At 35.5% G+C, this 15,923-nt stretch overlaps 1 protein-coding gene across 6 annotated transcripts in view; it reads right to left on the reverse strand.

The window, feature by feature from the left end:
• Ets65A (DNA-binding protein D-ETS-3) overlaps positions 1–15,923 on the reverse strand; it is a 692,236-nt gene that overhangs the window by 51,566 nt on the left and 624,747 nt on the right. For 5 of the 6 annotated variants that reach the window (XM_081744529.1, XM_081744526.1, XM_081744527.1 and 2 more), the window contains one exon: positions 12,088–12,135. The exons of the other annotated variant lie outside the window; for it this stretch is intronic. In XM_081744529.1, coding sequence (XP_081600655.1) covers positions 12,088–12,135 — 48 coding nt within the window. The remainder of the gene's footprint in view (positions 1–12,087; positions 12,136–15,923) is intronic. 6 annotated transcript variants of the gene reach the window in all.

Raw genomic sequence — 15,923 nt, forward strand, 5'->3', positions numbered from 1 at the left:
ACAGGCGCATCAGGCGCTTTCTAGACCTAGTGGTCGTCACGTGTTGTTTTCGCATGACTCCCCAGTTTGGCTGATGGGCAATTGCCTGATGGGTTGGGTAGCACCGGTCGGGGATTCGAGTGGACATGAGTTCAACGCTATAGCCACTAGACTACGTTGTTCCGTAAATATTAATCAATACTTCTTTAAAAGACGAGAACTAAATACAGTTGTTGTTGGTAATATGCATTGATAGTGACTAAAACAAATAACAATCCCTTCTCAGCGACATGAAGTTGAGCGAATCAAGGTAGAATTTTAGATTTTATCCAATGCTCTATCTTACAAAGAGTCAATTTAGTGACTTCCTTTCTCCTTTTCATAAAAACAAAGAGGGGAAGTAGGGGGATTTGTTTTGATTGCCCATCAGCTTATGTGGAATGAAGAGTAGGTTCCTGTCATAGTATTCGCTTTTACTTTCATGGCTCAAAGACCTTGTGGAAATCAAAGTTAAGGATAATTATGATGTACTATATACATATGAAGTATTGAACTATCTGGCTCAGAGACCTGAACATAAGGAAATTAGAGAAGAAATATTTAGAAAGCTTCGAAATGTGGTATTGGATGAAGACGGAAAACATTAAATTGACAGAGAGAGAGAGAGAGAGACTAACAGCGAAGATGTTTTAAAACGGATAGGAGAGAAGAGGACGGTTTTAGCCAGAATTCTTGGTAGGAAGACGAATTGGATTGGACACATCTTGTGAAGAAATTGTCTTCTTCATACCGAACATAGATGGAAAGATGGAAGGAAAGGGAGAATAGCAAGGACAAAATTGATCGATGATTTGAAAAATAGAAGAAAATATTGGAAGTTAAAAGAGGAAACTGAAGATCGGAAAACGTTGAAGAAACATTCCCAGGCCCAAACCTAAAAATCTCATCAGCCCAGGACTTACCCAAAACAGTATATTTAATAATGTATACAGGGTGTTTCAAAACAACACCGACAACGTTTGGGAGGTGTTTCCTGACACCAAAATAAGACAAAAAGTATACACCAACATTGGTGCACAAATGATTCCTTTTCGAGTTATAGGTTGCCGAAAACATGAAGAAATTAAATTTAAAGGTCCATAGCTTCGAAACTATGGTACCTACCGTAGTCGGGTCAAGCTTTCACTTAGGAACTAATATGTGCACTATCCTAAAATACATGTTTCAGAATCCTATGGTACTACGGTAGGTTCCATAGTATTAGATCTATGGACCTTTAAGTTCCATTTTTTCACGTTTTTGGCAGCCTGTAACTTCGAAAGGAAACATTTGTGTACCCAGGTTGGTCTATACTTCTCATCTTATCTTGATGTCACGAATCACCTCCCAAACGTTGTTGGTGTTGTTTTGAAGCACCCTGTATATTGCATAGTAATAGTGTAGCAGGAAACTTTTCCGTTCGTATTGTTCAGGAAAAAACAAAGGAGAAAGACAACTTATGAAGCATTCTTTAACAATTTAGGAAGATCAAATCTCTATCATATTTTTTGTGTTCCCCGTTTCACCATGTTTAATAAGGTGATAGTGACTAATATTTTAGGACCCACATCGTACCAACGGAAATTTGCCGTGGACAAACACTGTGTGGGTTTTCTCAGGGTTCTCCAGTTTCCTCCCATTCTTTCACTCTACCATCATTATCCATCTTATGATCCTCTTCCGTAGCCTCAGTGAATAATTGTGGAACGATAAACAAGAAAACGAATATTTTGGTAGTTGTACTTTTAATTTAAAGGTCCATAGCATGATATAATTTAAAGGTCCATAGCATGGTATAATTTAAGGGTCCATAGCATGATATAATTAAAAAGTACATAGCATGATATAATTTAAAGGTCCATAGCATGATATAATTTAAAGGTCCATAGCATGATATAATTTAAAGGTCCATAGCATGATATAATTTAAGGGTCCATAGCATGATATAATTAAAAAGTACATAGCATGATATAATTTAAAGGTCCATAGCATGATATAATTTAAGGGTCCATAGCATGATATAATTTAAAGGTCCATAGCATGATATAATTTAAGGGTCCATAGCATGATATAATTAAAAAGTACATAGCATGATATAATTTAAAGGTCCATAGCATGATATAATTTAAAGGTCCATAGCATGATATAATTTAAGGGTCCATAGCATGATATAATTTAAAAGTACATAGCATGATATAATTTAAAGGTCCATAGCATGATATAATTTAAAGGTCCATAACATGATATAATTTAAAGGTCCATAGCATGATATAATTTAAAGGTCCATAGCATGATATAATTTAAAGGTCCATAGCATGATATAATTTAAGGGTCCATAGCATGATATAATTAAAAAGTACATAGCATGATAGAATTTAAAGGTCCATAGCATGATATAATTTAAAGGTCCATAGCATGATATAATTTAAAGGTCCATAGCATGATATAATTTAAAGGTCCATAGCACGATATAATTAAAAAGTACATAGCATGATATAATTTAAAGGTCCATAGCATGATATAATTTAAAGGCCCATAGCATGATATAATTTAAAGGTCCATAGCATGATATAATTTAAAGGTCCATAGCATGATATAATTTAAGGGTCCATAGCATGATATAATTAAAAAGTACATAGCATGATATAATTTAAAGGTCCATAGCATGATATAATTTAAAGGTCCATAGCACGATATAATTTAAAGGTTGATAGCATGATATAATTAAAAGGTTGATAGCATGATAAAGGTCCATACCAGGTCCATTACATGATATAATCATCTTGGTAATTAGTAAGTTTCCTTATAGCAACAAAAGTAGTCTTTCATTGATTGTTCGCAAATTTTTATTAGAAGTAGACACTAAATTCATGAGGTCCGAATTCAGACATCCATGGCCAATAACTCGGAAATCGAAGGTATGTATTTGACAATATTTGAAATGGCGGTAGACCTTTTGTGAACGCACACTAGGCACGTAAATTGTTATGATGTGTAAAATTTGGTTCCTGAGTTATTGTGCACAAAATTTTAAGCTTGTACTTAATCACATAAGAAGTTCAAATCTCCATTTTGACGGCAAATAGCTCATCAACTTAAGACTTGCACACTATTAATATTTCATGTGCTTTCTGAGGTTGTCATGATCTATCACTATGTCAAATTTCGTTAAGGACGGATGAGTTCAATCTTTTGCAACTAAACAGCAGTAAGTAAGATGAGAGAGAGCTCTTGACAAAAAAAAATGAACTGAGTAAAGTTTACAGTTTTGATGGTCAATAGCTAGCAAACCAAATCTGTTTACTTGAACATACTTGAACTGGTGGTAGATCTTAATAAATTCAGTAGGCAATTGGAAATATTGTGATGTGCTGGTTTTTGGTTTCCCAGTTATTGGACATTACGAAAAAAGATGAGAAACGACTGGAAGCTTTCGAAAGGCAGGTGTGGAGAAGAATGGAGATAATTAGTTAGGCCAAGCGGAAATCGAATGAGAGGATAGATATAGTAAGGGAGATAAAAACAGTTTTAGATTCTTAAGAAGAATAGAAAGTGGTTGGAACATTGGCTAAGAAGGAACTGTATCATGAGGGACGTGCTAGAGGGTATAGTGGCAGAAAAAAGAGGGAGAGGGCGAAGGAGACTACAATTAATGGACAATATCAAAACAGAAAAAATGTACGTAAAGACGAAGAGATTAGCGGAAGACCGTGGAGTATAGACTTTATAATAATAATAATAATAATAATAATAATAATAATAATAATAATAATAATAATAATAATAAAATAATAATAATAACTGGTAACGGACACTAATGATGACAGAGGTTTCTCATTGAAACCGAATCAGAGGCGCTTAATTAGGTAAATTTTTGACAATTCAAATATACGTTCATTCATCTCCTTACGCTATCAGTCGTTGTGAAAGTTTTAACTGCACAACCGGTATTGTTTCAGATAATAGTGACAAATTAAAAATGGTTTGTTTTTGCAACACTGTTGTACCTCCATAAAGAAAAAAAAACTGAGAACAACAGAGATGCAATGCTAATAATATTTAAAAAGGAAAAAAAGAAAGAAAAAAGAGGAAGTGAGCGTTATGTTAGTTTATTTCCCACGAGTGTGACCCCACTACCATTACACGCTCCGCTAAAGAGTAATTAAGAATTTTTGAATGGTTGCATGACTTGCTAGGTTCAATACACGTGTCGATTCGTTGCTTTTATTTGCGGGGTGGATGCAGACGAATGATCCATTGCAGCATGTGAGGGTGGATCGCTACACAGTTAGTGTACCGTAACCAACACACGTCAAAAATACAAACATTACATCTTCGGGTTCCATTAGCGATTATTTGCTGCCTGCAATTCTATCGCCCTTACACAAACAACACTTGCTATTAAAAAGATGTGATAATAATAAACATTTAGAGAGACTTCTATGTAGTTAGAGGGAACTTTTTTTATATACTTCTTTCTCGAACATCAATTTGTTGTCCTTTTAACAATTAATTTACGAGCATATAAGAAAGTGACTTTGTTGTTAGTTTAGGGCAGCAAGTCAACGATACACCTGCTTTGTTTGTTAGCAAATTTAACAAATATTCAGTCGGAAATAAGAACATGCAGATTGGTAATAGTAATGGTTTCTGTGTTCATATCCCTGTCGAATCTGGTGGTAATTTGGTGTGTAAATACTGTACATACAGGGTGTATCAAAAAAGACTTTGCAACTTTAAAAACTCATATTGATTTAATCATTTATCTTACAGAAATGGTTTTGGTGTCATTTTGTAACAAAATCCATCAAGTTCTGACTCACGTAGTACACTAAAGCCTGTGACAAACATCTTGCCATTTCAGCTAAACGAATAAAACGCAAGTTCTGACGCGATGTTGCCGAGTGCTAAGGGGAGTGGCTATTGCTAAGCAGACGAACTACAGCGCGATCAGGTGGCAGTGGATAGACGTGGATGTGTACAAGTAAACGTGGCAATACCGCTGGACTCTCATTTGCTAGCAGCATTTAAAGGGAACTTGGAGCGCCGCCTTCAAATGCGAATATGTTTGTCACGCCATTAGTTCAGAAATAAGCCACCGCAAGCGCTAGCGGCAGTTGCAGAAAAGATAGCTGCCTTTACTGGTTCCGAGCGTGGTAGCTGTGTGTTTTGGTTTGAAGAATCCGAGTCTGCGACAAGTGTGCAGCGTAATTTTCGTACAAAGTATGGTAAAGATCCTCCCAGTAGGCCTACTATTTAACAGTGGCATAAGTGTATTATTGAAACTGGATGTTCGGTAAGACACAACAAATCTTCAGGTCGTCCTCGTACGTCTGAAAACGTTGTAGAGCAAGTGAGACTTCAGATGCGATTATGTGCCGCGTCACCAATAAAAGCTACATTGAACCTCTTTAGGAAGAAGGTAAAACACTTGATGTATTTTGCTACAAAATGACACAAAATCCATGTCTGTAAGCTCAATAAATAAACTAATATGACTTTTCAAATTTGTAAACTCCTTTTTGATACACCCTGTATATCGGGTGTTCTAAAAATGGCGCTCACGGACAGCAGAGCACTATTATTCAGTTCAAAATAAAGCAAAAATGCTATATAATGGTATATCCTCCGGGACCTCCTTCAGCCGCAACGGGGAATCAAAATTTCGCTATGTGGCAACGTCGCAGATTAACATGAAACCAATAGTATTGCTCCACAGATGCATCAAAGAGTTACATTGATTCTTATGCTAGTAGATGGTGCTAGTGTCAATATCCATAGATTTTAACTGCCATCTGGAGAGAATCGATGTAACTGTTTGATAGATTGGTAGATCTTTTGTGAGGTTCTTTATCTGCGACGCTGTCACATAGTGCAATTCGTGTCTGTGGTCAGTAGGATGTCTTTTATTTCAATTCTTGCACTGCTTGTCAATACCTAAAAAGCTGTGCTTTACAGATAATCAAACCTAAGACCATGAATATCCAAGCCACATGCACTATTTAGTTTCACGGAAATGCGAGGCGCGTGTCAAAAAAGGCAGACATTAAAAAAAGAAAAGAAAAAGAAAATGGTAGAAGAAATTTATTGTGATTGATATACAAGTACATACCTAGATATTTTTTCATGTAGTTATATGCCCGCTCCGTGTGGACTTTGTGGTGGACAAACACCGTGCTCGTGGGTTTTCTCGGTGTTCTCCCGTTTCCTCCCACTTTCTTCATTCCACAATTTAATTCATTTTTCATAATCACCTTCTCCTTTAGCCTAACCGGCATAATCGTGGGACGTAAAATTCAAAGATTTTATTTTTTATTTTATTTTATTTTATTTTATTTTATTTTATTTTATTTTATTTTATTTTATTATTTTATTTTATTTTATTTTACTTTATTTTTATTTTTATTTTTTGATGTAGTCACCATGAACCTCCAGACATTTCTAGTAGCGTGGCACAAGTTTCTGTATACTTTCTGTATAAAAATATGTCTAAGAATGCAGTCGTTCCAGAATTGATGTTTTGAGCACTTCACTTTCGTTGAAATGCTTTAATGCAAGCCACTTTTTCAGGTGAAGAAAAGAAATCACAAGGAGCCAGGTTGAGACTGTAAGGAGGATGACTGAATAGTTCTCATCGAAATCTTTGAATTGTCTTAACAGTACAAACAGCTGTGTGTTGAAGGGTGTTCTCATGGATCAGAAGAATTCCAGAGAATTGTCTGCCGATTTTTAGATGGCACGTAGCAGATTGTTCAGTGTTTGGGAATACATCTCTACTGTAACTGTACATCCTGATTCAAAGAATTGCACAAGAATCACATTCTTTTCGTCCCAAAACACGGTTGTCATGATTCTGTGAATTGATGTTGTTGGTTTGAATTTCTTCGTTTTAGGAGAACCAGAGTCTAGAGCCATTTCATTAATTGTTACCTCGAATGTCCAGTGGCGTACAATATTCAGGTTTCACACCCCATCACTATGTGAGGAAAGAAGTCATCTCCATCCTTCTCCCAGCGGACCAAACAATCACATGCAGCTGTCATTCTTTGCTATTTGTGAATATCTACCAGCATTTTTAGCACACACCTGGCACACAATTTTTGATAACCCAGCTTGTCAGTCACAATTCGATGGACTGCTTTCCAGATACTTCTGGGAATACTTTGGCGAGTTCAGTTATTGTAAACCAGCGATTTGAATGCAATTTATCATTAATTTGTCCCACCAGATCGTCTGTCTGGAAGCAAGGTCTTGCACTAGGCTCACCGTCATGAGATTTGAACGCCCTTCCTGAAACTCTCTGCGCCACTGCTAGAACTTCCCTTCACCCGTTACTGTAGATACATAAATGGCACACAGTTCCCGATAGATGTCATCTGCGTTCTGTCCTTTGGCGTTTAGAAATTGTATGAGAAATCTCATTTTACATTTGGCGGGATTTTGTATTACAGCAGCCATTTCCCTTTACTGCTACTCGCATGTACACAACTCTGTTCGGACGATTCTACCTGTGTTGCAAGCACCAAGACTAGGACATCCTCCTGCGCATTCTCTACGTCATCAGGCAGTGGTAGAGCGTTCACTCTGGTGCTTGGGGTCCCGGGTTCGATCCCAGCCTCCGCCAAGTGAACTTTGTGGTGGACAAACACCGTGCTCGTGGGTTTTCTCGGGGTTCTCCCGTTTCCTCCCACTTTCTTCATTCCACCATTTCACTCATCTCTCATCATCACCGTCTCCTTTAGCCTAACCGGCATAACCGTGGGACGTAAAACTTAAAGATTTCATTTCATTTTTTTTCTACGTCATCAGGGTTGCCAATCTCACCTAAAAATTATCGACTTTATTTTACATACGCGTCGTATCTACTTTTATTATCATTATTATTATAAATCGAGTGTTATGCAAAATGCCTATCTCTCAGAACACAAAATAACACGCTGAAGTTTAACTGGAAGGTCTTTGCTTCAATTTCAGAAAAAAAAATATTTGTTTATTTTACCTGAATAATTGATTAAACGCCTAATAATGCCTATGCTTTCGCATTTTCGTCAAACTCTGTACCTCACTTGCATTTTTTCGTCCTCTCTGGAATTATATTTCTTTCTTTATATCTGAAAAAGTGAAATTTTGACATACTAAAATTGATCCGCATGTTCTTCCCTGCTTTTCGTCAACAATTTGACGAAGGTCGTATCTCAAAATTTCACTTTTTCAGACATAAAGAAAGAAATATAGTGCCAGAGAGGAGGAAAAAGTTAAATATTCAATAATTGATCAATAATTCCACATAATTATCTGGAATAGGTGACGAGTTATTACATATTCAACTGCCTTTCTGTCTACAAAATTATTATTTCTTTCTTTATGCCTGAAAAAGTGAAATTTTGAGATACGACCCTTCGTCAACTTGTTGACGAAATGTGCCTGGATAATATCCGTGGAAATATATATTTTTTAATTTAAAAGAAAATTGTTGTAGGTTTCATAGATATTTTAGAAACATAATTGGGTACTAGAAGATTAGTGATTCCTTCTGATTGAAAAAAAATGTATTAAATTAAAATATATTGTAATGTATTATACGCTCGTATTTACAAACATTTTACACGTACTTCTGTTCATAAACAAGTTCATGTAGTCATGGAGTACTACAAGTTGCAAACAAGAGCACAAACTACATAACGACGAAAACCTTGTAGCGCCATTGCCTTACCTGGAGCGCTATATAACGGAAAATATTTTACAAACAGTTACCAGTTTGCGATTGGTTATTTTTTTCGGGGGAAGAGCTTGTAGTGAAACCTAGGAAGTACTTACCTTATCCAAAGCTTTAGCTTGCAGTGTTGACTTTTTTTTTTTTTTTTTTTTTTTTTTTTTGCTTGCAGTAGATCTTTGTGAGAAACTTTTTTTTTTTTTGCTTGCAGTGGAGCAGCAAGAATTTTAATTACAACATGACTTTGCCTGCAGTAGAACCTTGTAGAAAACATATTTTTATTTATTTATTTATTTATTTATTTGATTGCTTGCAGTGAAGCAAAGAGTGTTTTACAGTTTTTCAACGTAATTTACTACTGTTTCTTAAAGAAGAGTTGTTAGGTAAAAAACATTTATTTTAACCTTACATTATAAAATTTTCATCATTGTAATATTTTTTGTAAAAAACAATACTATTTGTAGTAAATTTTTATAATAAACTAGTAATAAAAAATCTAAACCTGTAATTTTTATTTTACTAAGTTCAATCTGTCCCTATATAAGGAAAACGTTACAGTCTTAAACATTTATAAGAAAGTTCCTTATGATTTTTTTTTTTTTTTTGAGGGGGACTGTGGTGTGTCGAGTACTGGGAAACTTCGAACTGTTGCATGAAGTGATAAAGATGAATACCTTATTTCTTAGATACACTCGGAAATTATTTCGTACTTTTGTTTTCAAAATACGAGTTAGATTTTATCTTGAATTATATGTGCCCACTTGCCTGCTTATTTTCTACTTCTTTACTGCCTAACATTTATTATTGTTATTATAATTAGTAATTATGATAATATTTAGTAATTATGTGAGGAAAATATAGAGCAACGTAGGTTTCAATCTCCTTGTTCGGACCTAAAATAAGTATACTAGGTAATAAAGCAATTGTGAAATAGAGATGAGGGATACTCTGTTAAAAATATCTAACATAGCGTGCACTCGTTTACAAGTAGCATTGAAAAAGTTTGTATTACGTGCACAAATCCTGACACAATTTTATAAAATAATCAATTTCTTTTGAGATGAAGTTTTGAAGTGTACACTATTACCATCTTGTCATGTGAATCTTCTGGAACTTTTTTTTTGCCATAGCTATGTGTTGCTATAAGACGATAGGTTAAGTTTGTGTCAGTTCTATTATAACCTAATGCATGCATCAAAAATGACGTGACATGTATATAGAAGTTTCAGTCGCTACAAGCTTACTACAAAGTATTTGCCGAAGCTGATGTGTAACGAAAAAGGCAGTTCTTGTATTCCAATGTCAGGTAATTACTCAAAAACATAATTAAAATCCCTGGATATTGACTAATAACCCTGTGAAAACTACATATAACTCGTATTAACTTCGTACTTATCAGTACTATTTTATCTAATTCTATATTCTCGTATTAATATAATTTAAGGACAATTATTTGTTCAAAGATGATACATATCCTAATCCTAACTATATATAAAACTACATGAACTGACATAAATTAAAAGGGTACTTCCGTTTGACGTAAAAAGTTGAAATTTGGTATGATTGTAGCTTTCCGAGACTAACCCACAGGAAAATTGTCAAAAGTGAATATTTTTAACTTTTAGAGGCCTAAAGGGGGATTAAGAAATTCCCCATGTTATCTAAATGGGCATTTTTTTTTATTTATAATCTCATATCTTAGGTACTTGGAATAACAACTTGAAATTCAGTATGCTTGCACATTTTTATTAGCATTACCTAACTAAATCGCCCCCAAAAATTCCAGCCTTCGAATGGGTTTATGGGAAACTGAAAAATCTTTCCCATGTTATTTATATGGGTCATTGCCTACAACTCAAAATATTTAGGCACTTCTGGCAGGATTAGAATGATGACATTTGGTAAGATTGATTGCGACTAACGTACAGGAAAATTGCCAAAATGAATATTTTTAGTTTTATAAAGGGGGGATGAAGAAATTCCCATGTTATTTAAATGGGCGTTTTCTTGGGATGCTAAATCATATCTTTTAGGTAGTTGAAATAGGAAAGAAACTTGAAATTCCGTAGAATTGTGGGTTTAAGAGGTGCGAGGTCGCAAGCCAAGCAAACGCGGGTGTCCGACAGCTAGCCAAAGACTAGTTTCCATATATAAATCTTATTAAATTGAACAAAATTATATGAGTCAGTGTAAAAAGCACATGCATATTTTTTTTTTTTTTTTTTTTTTTTTTTTAGAAAATGGACAAAAAATGACTTATCTGTAAACCTAAAAATTCATACTGTACGAGAACCATTGCACTTATTGAGGATACACTAATTCTGAAATATGTCCTTGTTCAGTTCTTCATTGTGACATTTAAGCCCTTTTGTACTAAGGGAGACGATGATTAAAGCAAGTGAATAATGATGGAAGAATTGGTGGAATGTAAATGTGGGAGGGAACGGAAGTACCCGAGAAAACCCACGTACACGATATTGCCCACCACAAAGTTACTTGGCCGGGAATCGAACCAGGGACGTTACACACTAGAGGTAAGCCTCTACCACTTAGTCACCATGCCCCCACTACAACTTCTGGTTTCAATATTGATCTACATAAAGCAAACGTGACAAAGAGATAGCGAGGAAGGTTTCTTGAATCAATTTAGCTTTCTAAAGGTACGTACCATGTTCTCTCTTTACTCCCTATTAAAACCGGAAGTGGCAGAAATCAATCACTTCCTGTTACTAAGTTGATCGCTAGGGACCAAAAACGGTAATATATAGCGAGAAGCGGTTTTCTACGATCAATTAAGTGCCCCAAGAATATATTCCATTTCAACTCTTAATATCTCTACTAAAACCGGAAGTAGTAGAAAGCTACCACCACTTCTGGTTTCCATATCAATTAGGAAAATATCACTCCTACAAGCAAATTCCTTCAAGTTGTGTGCACGTGACACTGTTACTTGTTTGATGTAGATTAAATGTCGTAAGTATAAGTTCCATGTCTGCCCAAACCCCTCTACTGAAACTGGACAGTAGTTCTCATTCCAGTATTGGTCTCTCATACATCAAGTGTGGCCAGAGTTAGCGAGATTTATTTTTAAAATGAACTTAGTGTTCCAAGTGTGTGATACAGATATACAAACGTCCATCTATCGAAACCACAAGCCCACTTTCGGTTTAATCTCGAGTAGCAGTAGTTTGGATACTCAATCGTAGTTTAACAATATCAAGCAAAAATATTTCTTCAAGTAGCTACTTGTTGCTTTTATTATGTCTTGTACAGTTGTTTTGGACGCCAATATGGTGAACTGTAATGTCCTAGTAGTATTTTTTTTTAATGTGACTATGATATACATAAGAACTTACCTGAGCTAGCCAATCTACTGCTGGTTGGGCCAAACATCTGGTAAGGATCTGAAAGGATAAAATAAAACGTTTTACATTATTTATAGTATTTCAATGGAAAGAAAATCTTCAAGTTATGCTCTAAAGATTATAGTGTAAAAACTAGTAGGTTTCCCTATTTGCGAAAATTCGTCCTTCATTTTTTGAAATGTTTATATTGTATGTATGCACTGGATTTACAACATAATCTACTAACACTCTAATCATTTTCTTTCCTATTCCTCAAAACTAAAGTTTAACAAATTTGTTCTAAATAGAAATAAGAGAATTTTGTGTTGAAAAGTTTACTAAGACTAAACCCAAACTTTGTTGACCCCGAACCAAACATTTATAAAGGGAAAGATCTCGCATCCATATTCTACAGGTCAATGTTTACCACTATGTTAAATCTGATGAGGTCATTTGAGGACGTACAACTTATACTTTCCAAATGATATAAATTTGATGAAGACTGGACGAGGTCATTTGAGGACGTAGGACACATACTTTTCCCTGTGATATAAATTTGAAGAAAATCGGGTGTGGCCATTTCATGACGTAACTTACATACTTTTCCTGTGATACACAATGGATGAAGATCTGTGAGATCATTTGAGGACGTACGACACATACTTTCCCTGTAATACAAATTCTATGAAGATCGGACGAGGTCATTTGAGAACATAAGACATATTTTTCCTATAATATTGCTATTTTACTAAAAACAGAAAAATCAAAGTAGAATGAAAGATGGAAATAAAAGTAACTAACAGCAATGGAAGAATTAGCAAAGTTGAGTTAATGGATAAGAGAGGGAAGCCAGGAAAATATATGGGTTTATGCCCAGCACAAAGATACGTTTCTTAGAATCGAACCAGAAACCATTCATAACAAAGGTAAGCACTATACTAGCATCACTGTACTTCTCTTAAGTATAGGCATTTAAATGAGTATGATGATGCTATTACTAAACACATAATAAAACGAGCGGAAGTGAAAGTACTCCCTGAGAAATTCAAGAAAAAATTCTTACCATTATGAACATTAACTGGTGCCTTCAAGCCTTACCGGATCGTAAATTATTATTATTAATGTGATATAAAAGAAACGGACAATATTTCGATATTTTGACGATGAAAAACTATTTTGAAGTGAGAAATATTGTTTGTTTTGAAAGCATTTTAACGCGTGGGATTATTTAAAGAAAGCAATAACAACATTGTTTTCTCAAAAGAGCTAAACTGTGAGACTGAAATAAAAACACACTGACGCAGCATCATCCGTGACCACAACTCCTCTTTGTATGAGAGCTATCTTGTGGGTATAGGGTTAGTATACGTGCTTTCAGAGCAGGAGACTCAAGCTAGAAGCACATGTGGTTTGGACACACGTTCAATTGTAGGTATGTTTCATATAGCCTCGGTGCTGAAGCAGTCACTAAACTCAAATCAACCACAACTACCAATTCTCTTTTGTGGGGTAGGAGCAGGAATACACACAGAAGGAAAATAAACACAAAAGGAAGTGATGGCCAAATTGTATAGAAGATACCTAAAGAAGTCAACAAACCTTAGAGTAGTTCGAATTAAAAAAAAAACTCGAGAAAAGATTTATTTTTCTGATCTATAAATTTCATAAATACAGAACATTGCTTTCATCACCTACTTCACGCAATCGACGTCTATCCTAAAAGGTATAACTTAGTACACATGTACGAGACATCTCTCCCACAGCCCCTGGATATTAAGGTTCGTAGCAGAAATTTTAAAGATAATTGAAATATCCAAGGGATTTCTCTTTGATTTTAATGCAACGTGTCTGTCACAGGACGATATTTGGATATAAGAAAGTGGTTCTGTGATTATCCCTTAAGAAGCTCAGAAATATCTCATTAAGAATCCCCCTGGAGGATTCATTTCCAGGACAAAAGCGGAGATTTGAAGATCCCGATATCTCAGGAATTTCACTGCTATGTGGTGTGTATAGAGATCAGATTGTGGTAGCAATAAAACAGGAATTAAGCACCAGTAATTTGATTGTTTTCAAGCTTTATTGGTAGGAGGTAATAGTTATCACGCCCACCTGGACACTGTGTTATGAATAATTTTAAAATCTAAAGTGTACATTGTGAAAATTCTGGATCATCCCCTGCGGGTGATTACAATTGCAATGATTGTTCTGAACCTTACATACTGAAAGGAAAAATAAAAAAAAGATTGGTGAATTCGTTGAGGAAGTACTTTCAAATATGTTGATAGGCATATGATCCACTTCGCTTTACCACTGCTTGCAGACAGTGTAATCAACCTGCATATTTATGTCTGTAGCTGAAAATAAATGATAAATAATTTCAGTTTCAGCTTTCTTAAATAGGAAAGCAACTATTAATACTTATGATGCGATATATTCCTGACTCTTATGCAACCAGGCATAGTTGTAATGCAATGGGGGTTGCATATGTAACCATTACACCACAAAGGAAAATCAACATGAAATACTGAAGTATTAATTGATTCATGTTTACTATCTTCGTCAGTAGCGACGTTATACAAGATCAGAACCAGGATCAGATGGATGCTTTACCGTCACAAATGGAATCAGGAATATTGTGTAAGAGAGTGTCACCCGATACCCACTATACCAGTGAGGAGGGCTATAATAATGAATTAAAATATTTCAGTTTACCGTCCCATGATTATACTCTTTAGGCTAAAGGAGACGATGACTAAGGTAAGTGAACGATGATGGAAACATTGGTGGAATGAGAACGTGGGAGGAAACGGGAGTGCCGCGAGAAAACACACGGACACGATGTTGTCCACTACAAACTTACTTTGCCGGGAATCGCACCAAAGGTACGCGCTCTATCACTGAGCCACCATGCCCTCTGCTATAATGATTTAAATTATCTCGCCGGAAAAGAAATAAGATCTTTCGCTATAAATGTGGTAAACGCCAATCTAGCAGTGGTGATGCCCTGAAATGAAAGGGAATGAAGAAAATTTGTGAAGACAAAATTCATCGGATAAGTTCACCATAAACTCATAAAACTTAGAAGTGAACGATGGCTCAATGATAGAGCCCTCATCTCTGTTACGATTGGTTCTTGGTTCGTTCTCAGCCCACGCGAGACTGGTGGAGAACATAGTGCCCGTCAGTATTCTTGGGATTTTCTTGTCTCCCCCTCCCCACAGGCATTCTTTTACTAGTCATCCATCTCCTTTAGCCTAAAGAGCATAATCGTGGGACGTAAAACTGAAATATTTCATATCACTTTTATTTTCACATACACTTAACCATTTAGCGCGCACCTTTGCATATATGCAAAGTTTACTTTGAAATTGTATTGCAACAAGTAGGTTCTAGTTCGGACACAGAAAAACAGCTTTGTGTATCAGATAAAACGCCATTTTAGTAATGAAGTTCTGAGTTTCCCACTAGATGTCATAGTAAGCCAGCGTTGGACTCTTTGTCTTACTTGGTGCACGCGAAATTACGCCATATTGTCATCTTTGAGCTTTCTTTGTTGCTCGTTTAGGTGAACAGGTTTTGAACTGTTAGTTTTTTTCTATGTTAGACAGAAATGTAATGAGTTCAAAAGTGCAAGTACGCTGATAATTCGTCGCGTTTTATTGATTTTATCTGTTTTAGTGGACTTTGCAGATGTCAACGCGCAACTTTGCATAGATCCTATATGCAAAACGATAAAATGCCCCATAGATCCCATAACGTTTGCATTAATTAAAAAAAAATCCGTGTTTCCTACACCGAAACCACTCTAAATTAAAAGAAAGTGAGGCTGACTGAAAAAAAAAATA

This window comes from Thermobia domestica, chromosome 17, assembly GCF_964235325.1.
Source record: "Thermobia domestica chromosome 17, izTheDome1.hap1.1, whole genome shotgun sequence".
Classification (NCBI taxonomy): Eukaryota; Metazoa; Arthropoda; class Insecta; order Zygentoma; family Lepismatidae; genus Thermobia; species Thermobia domestica.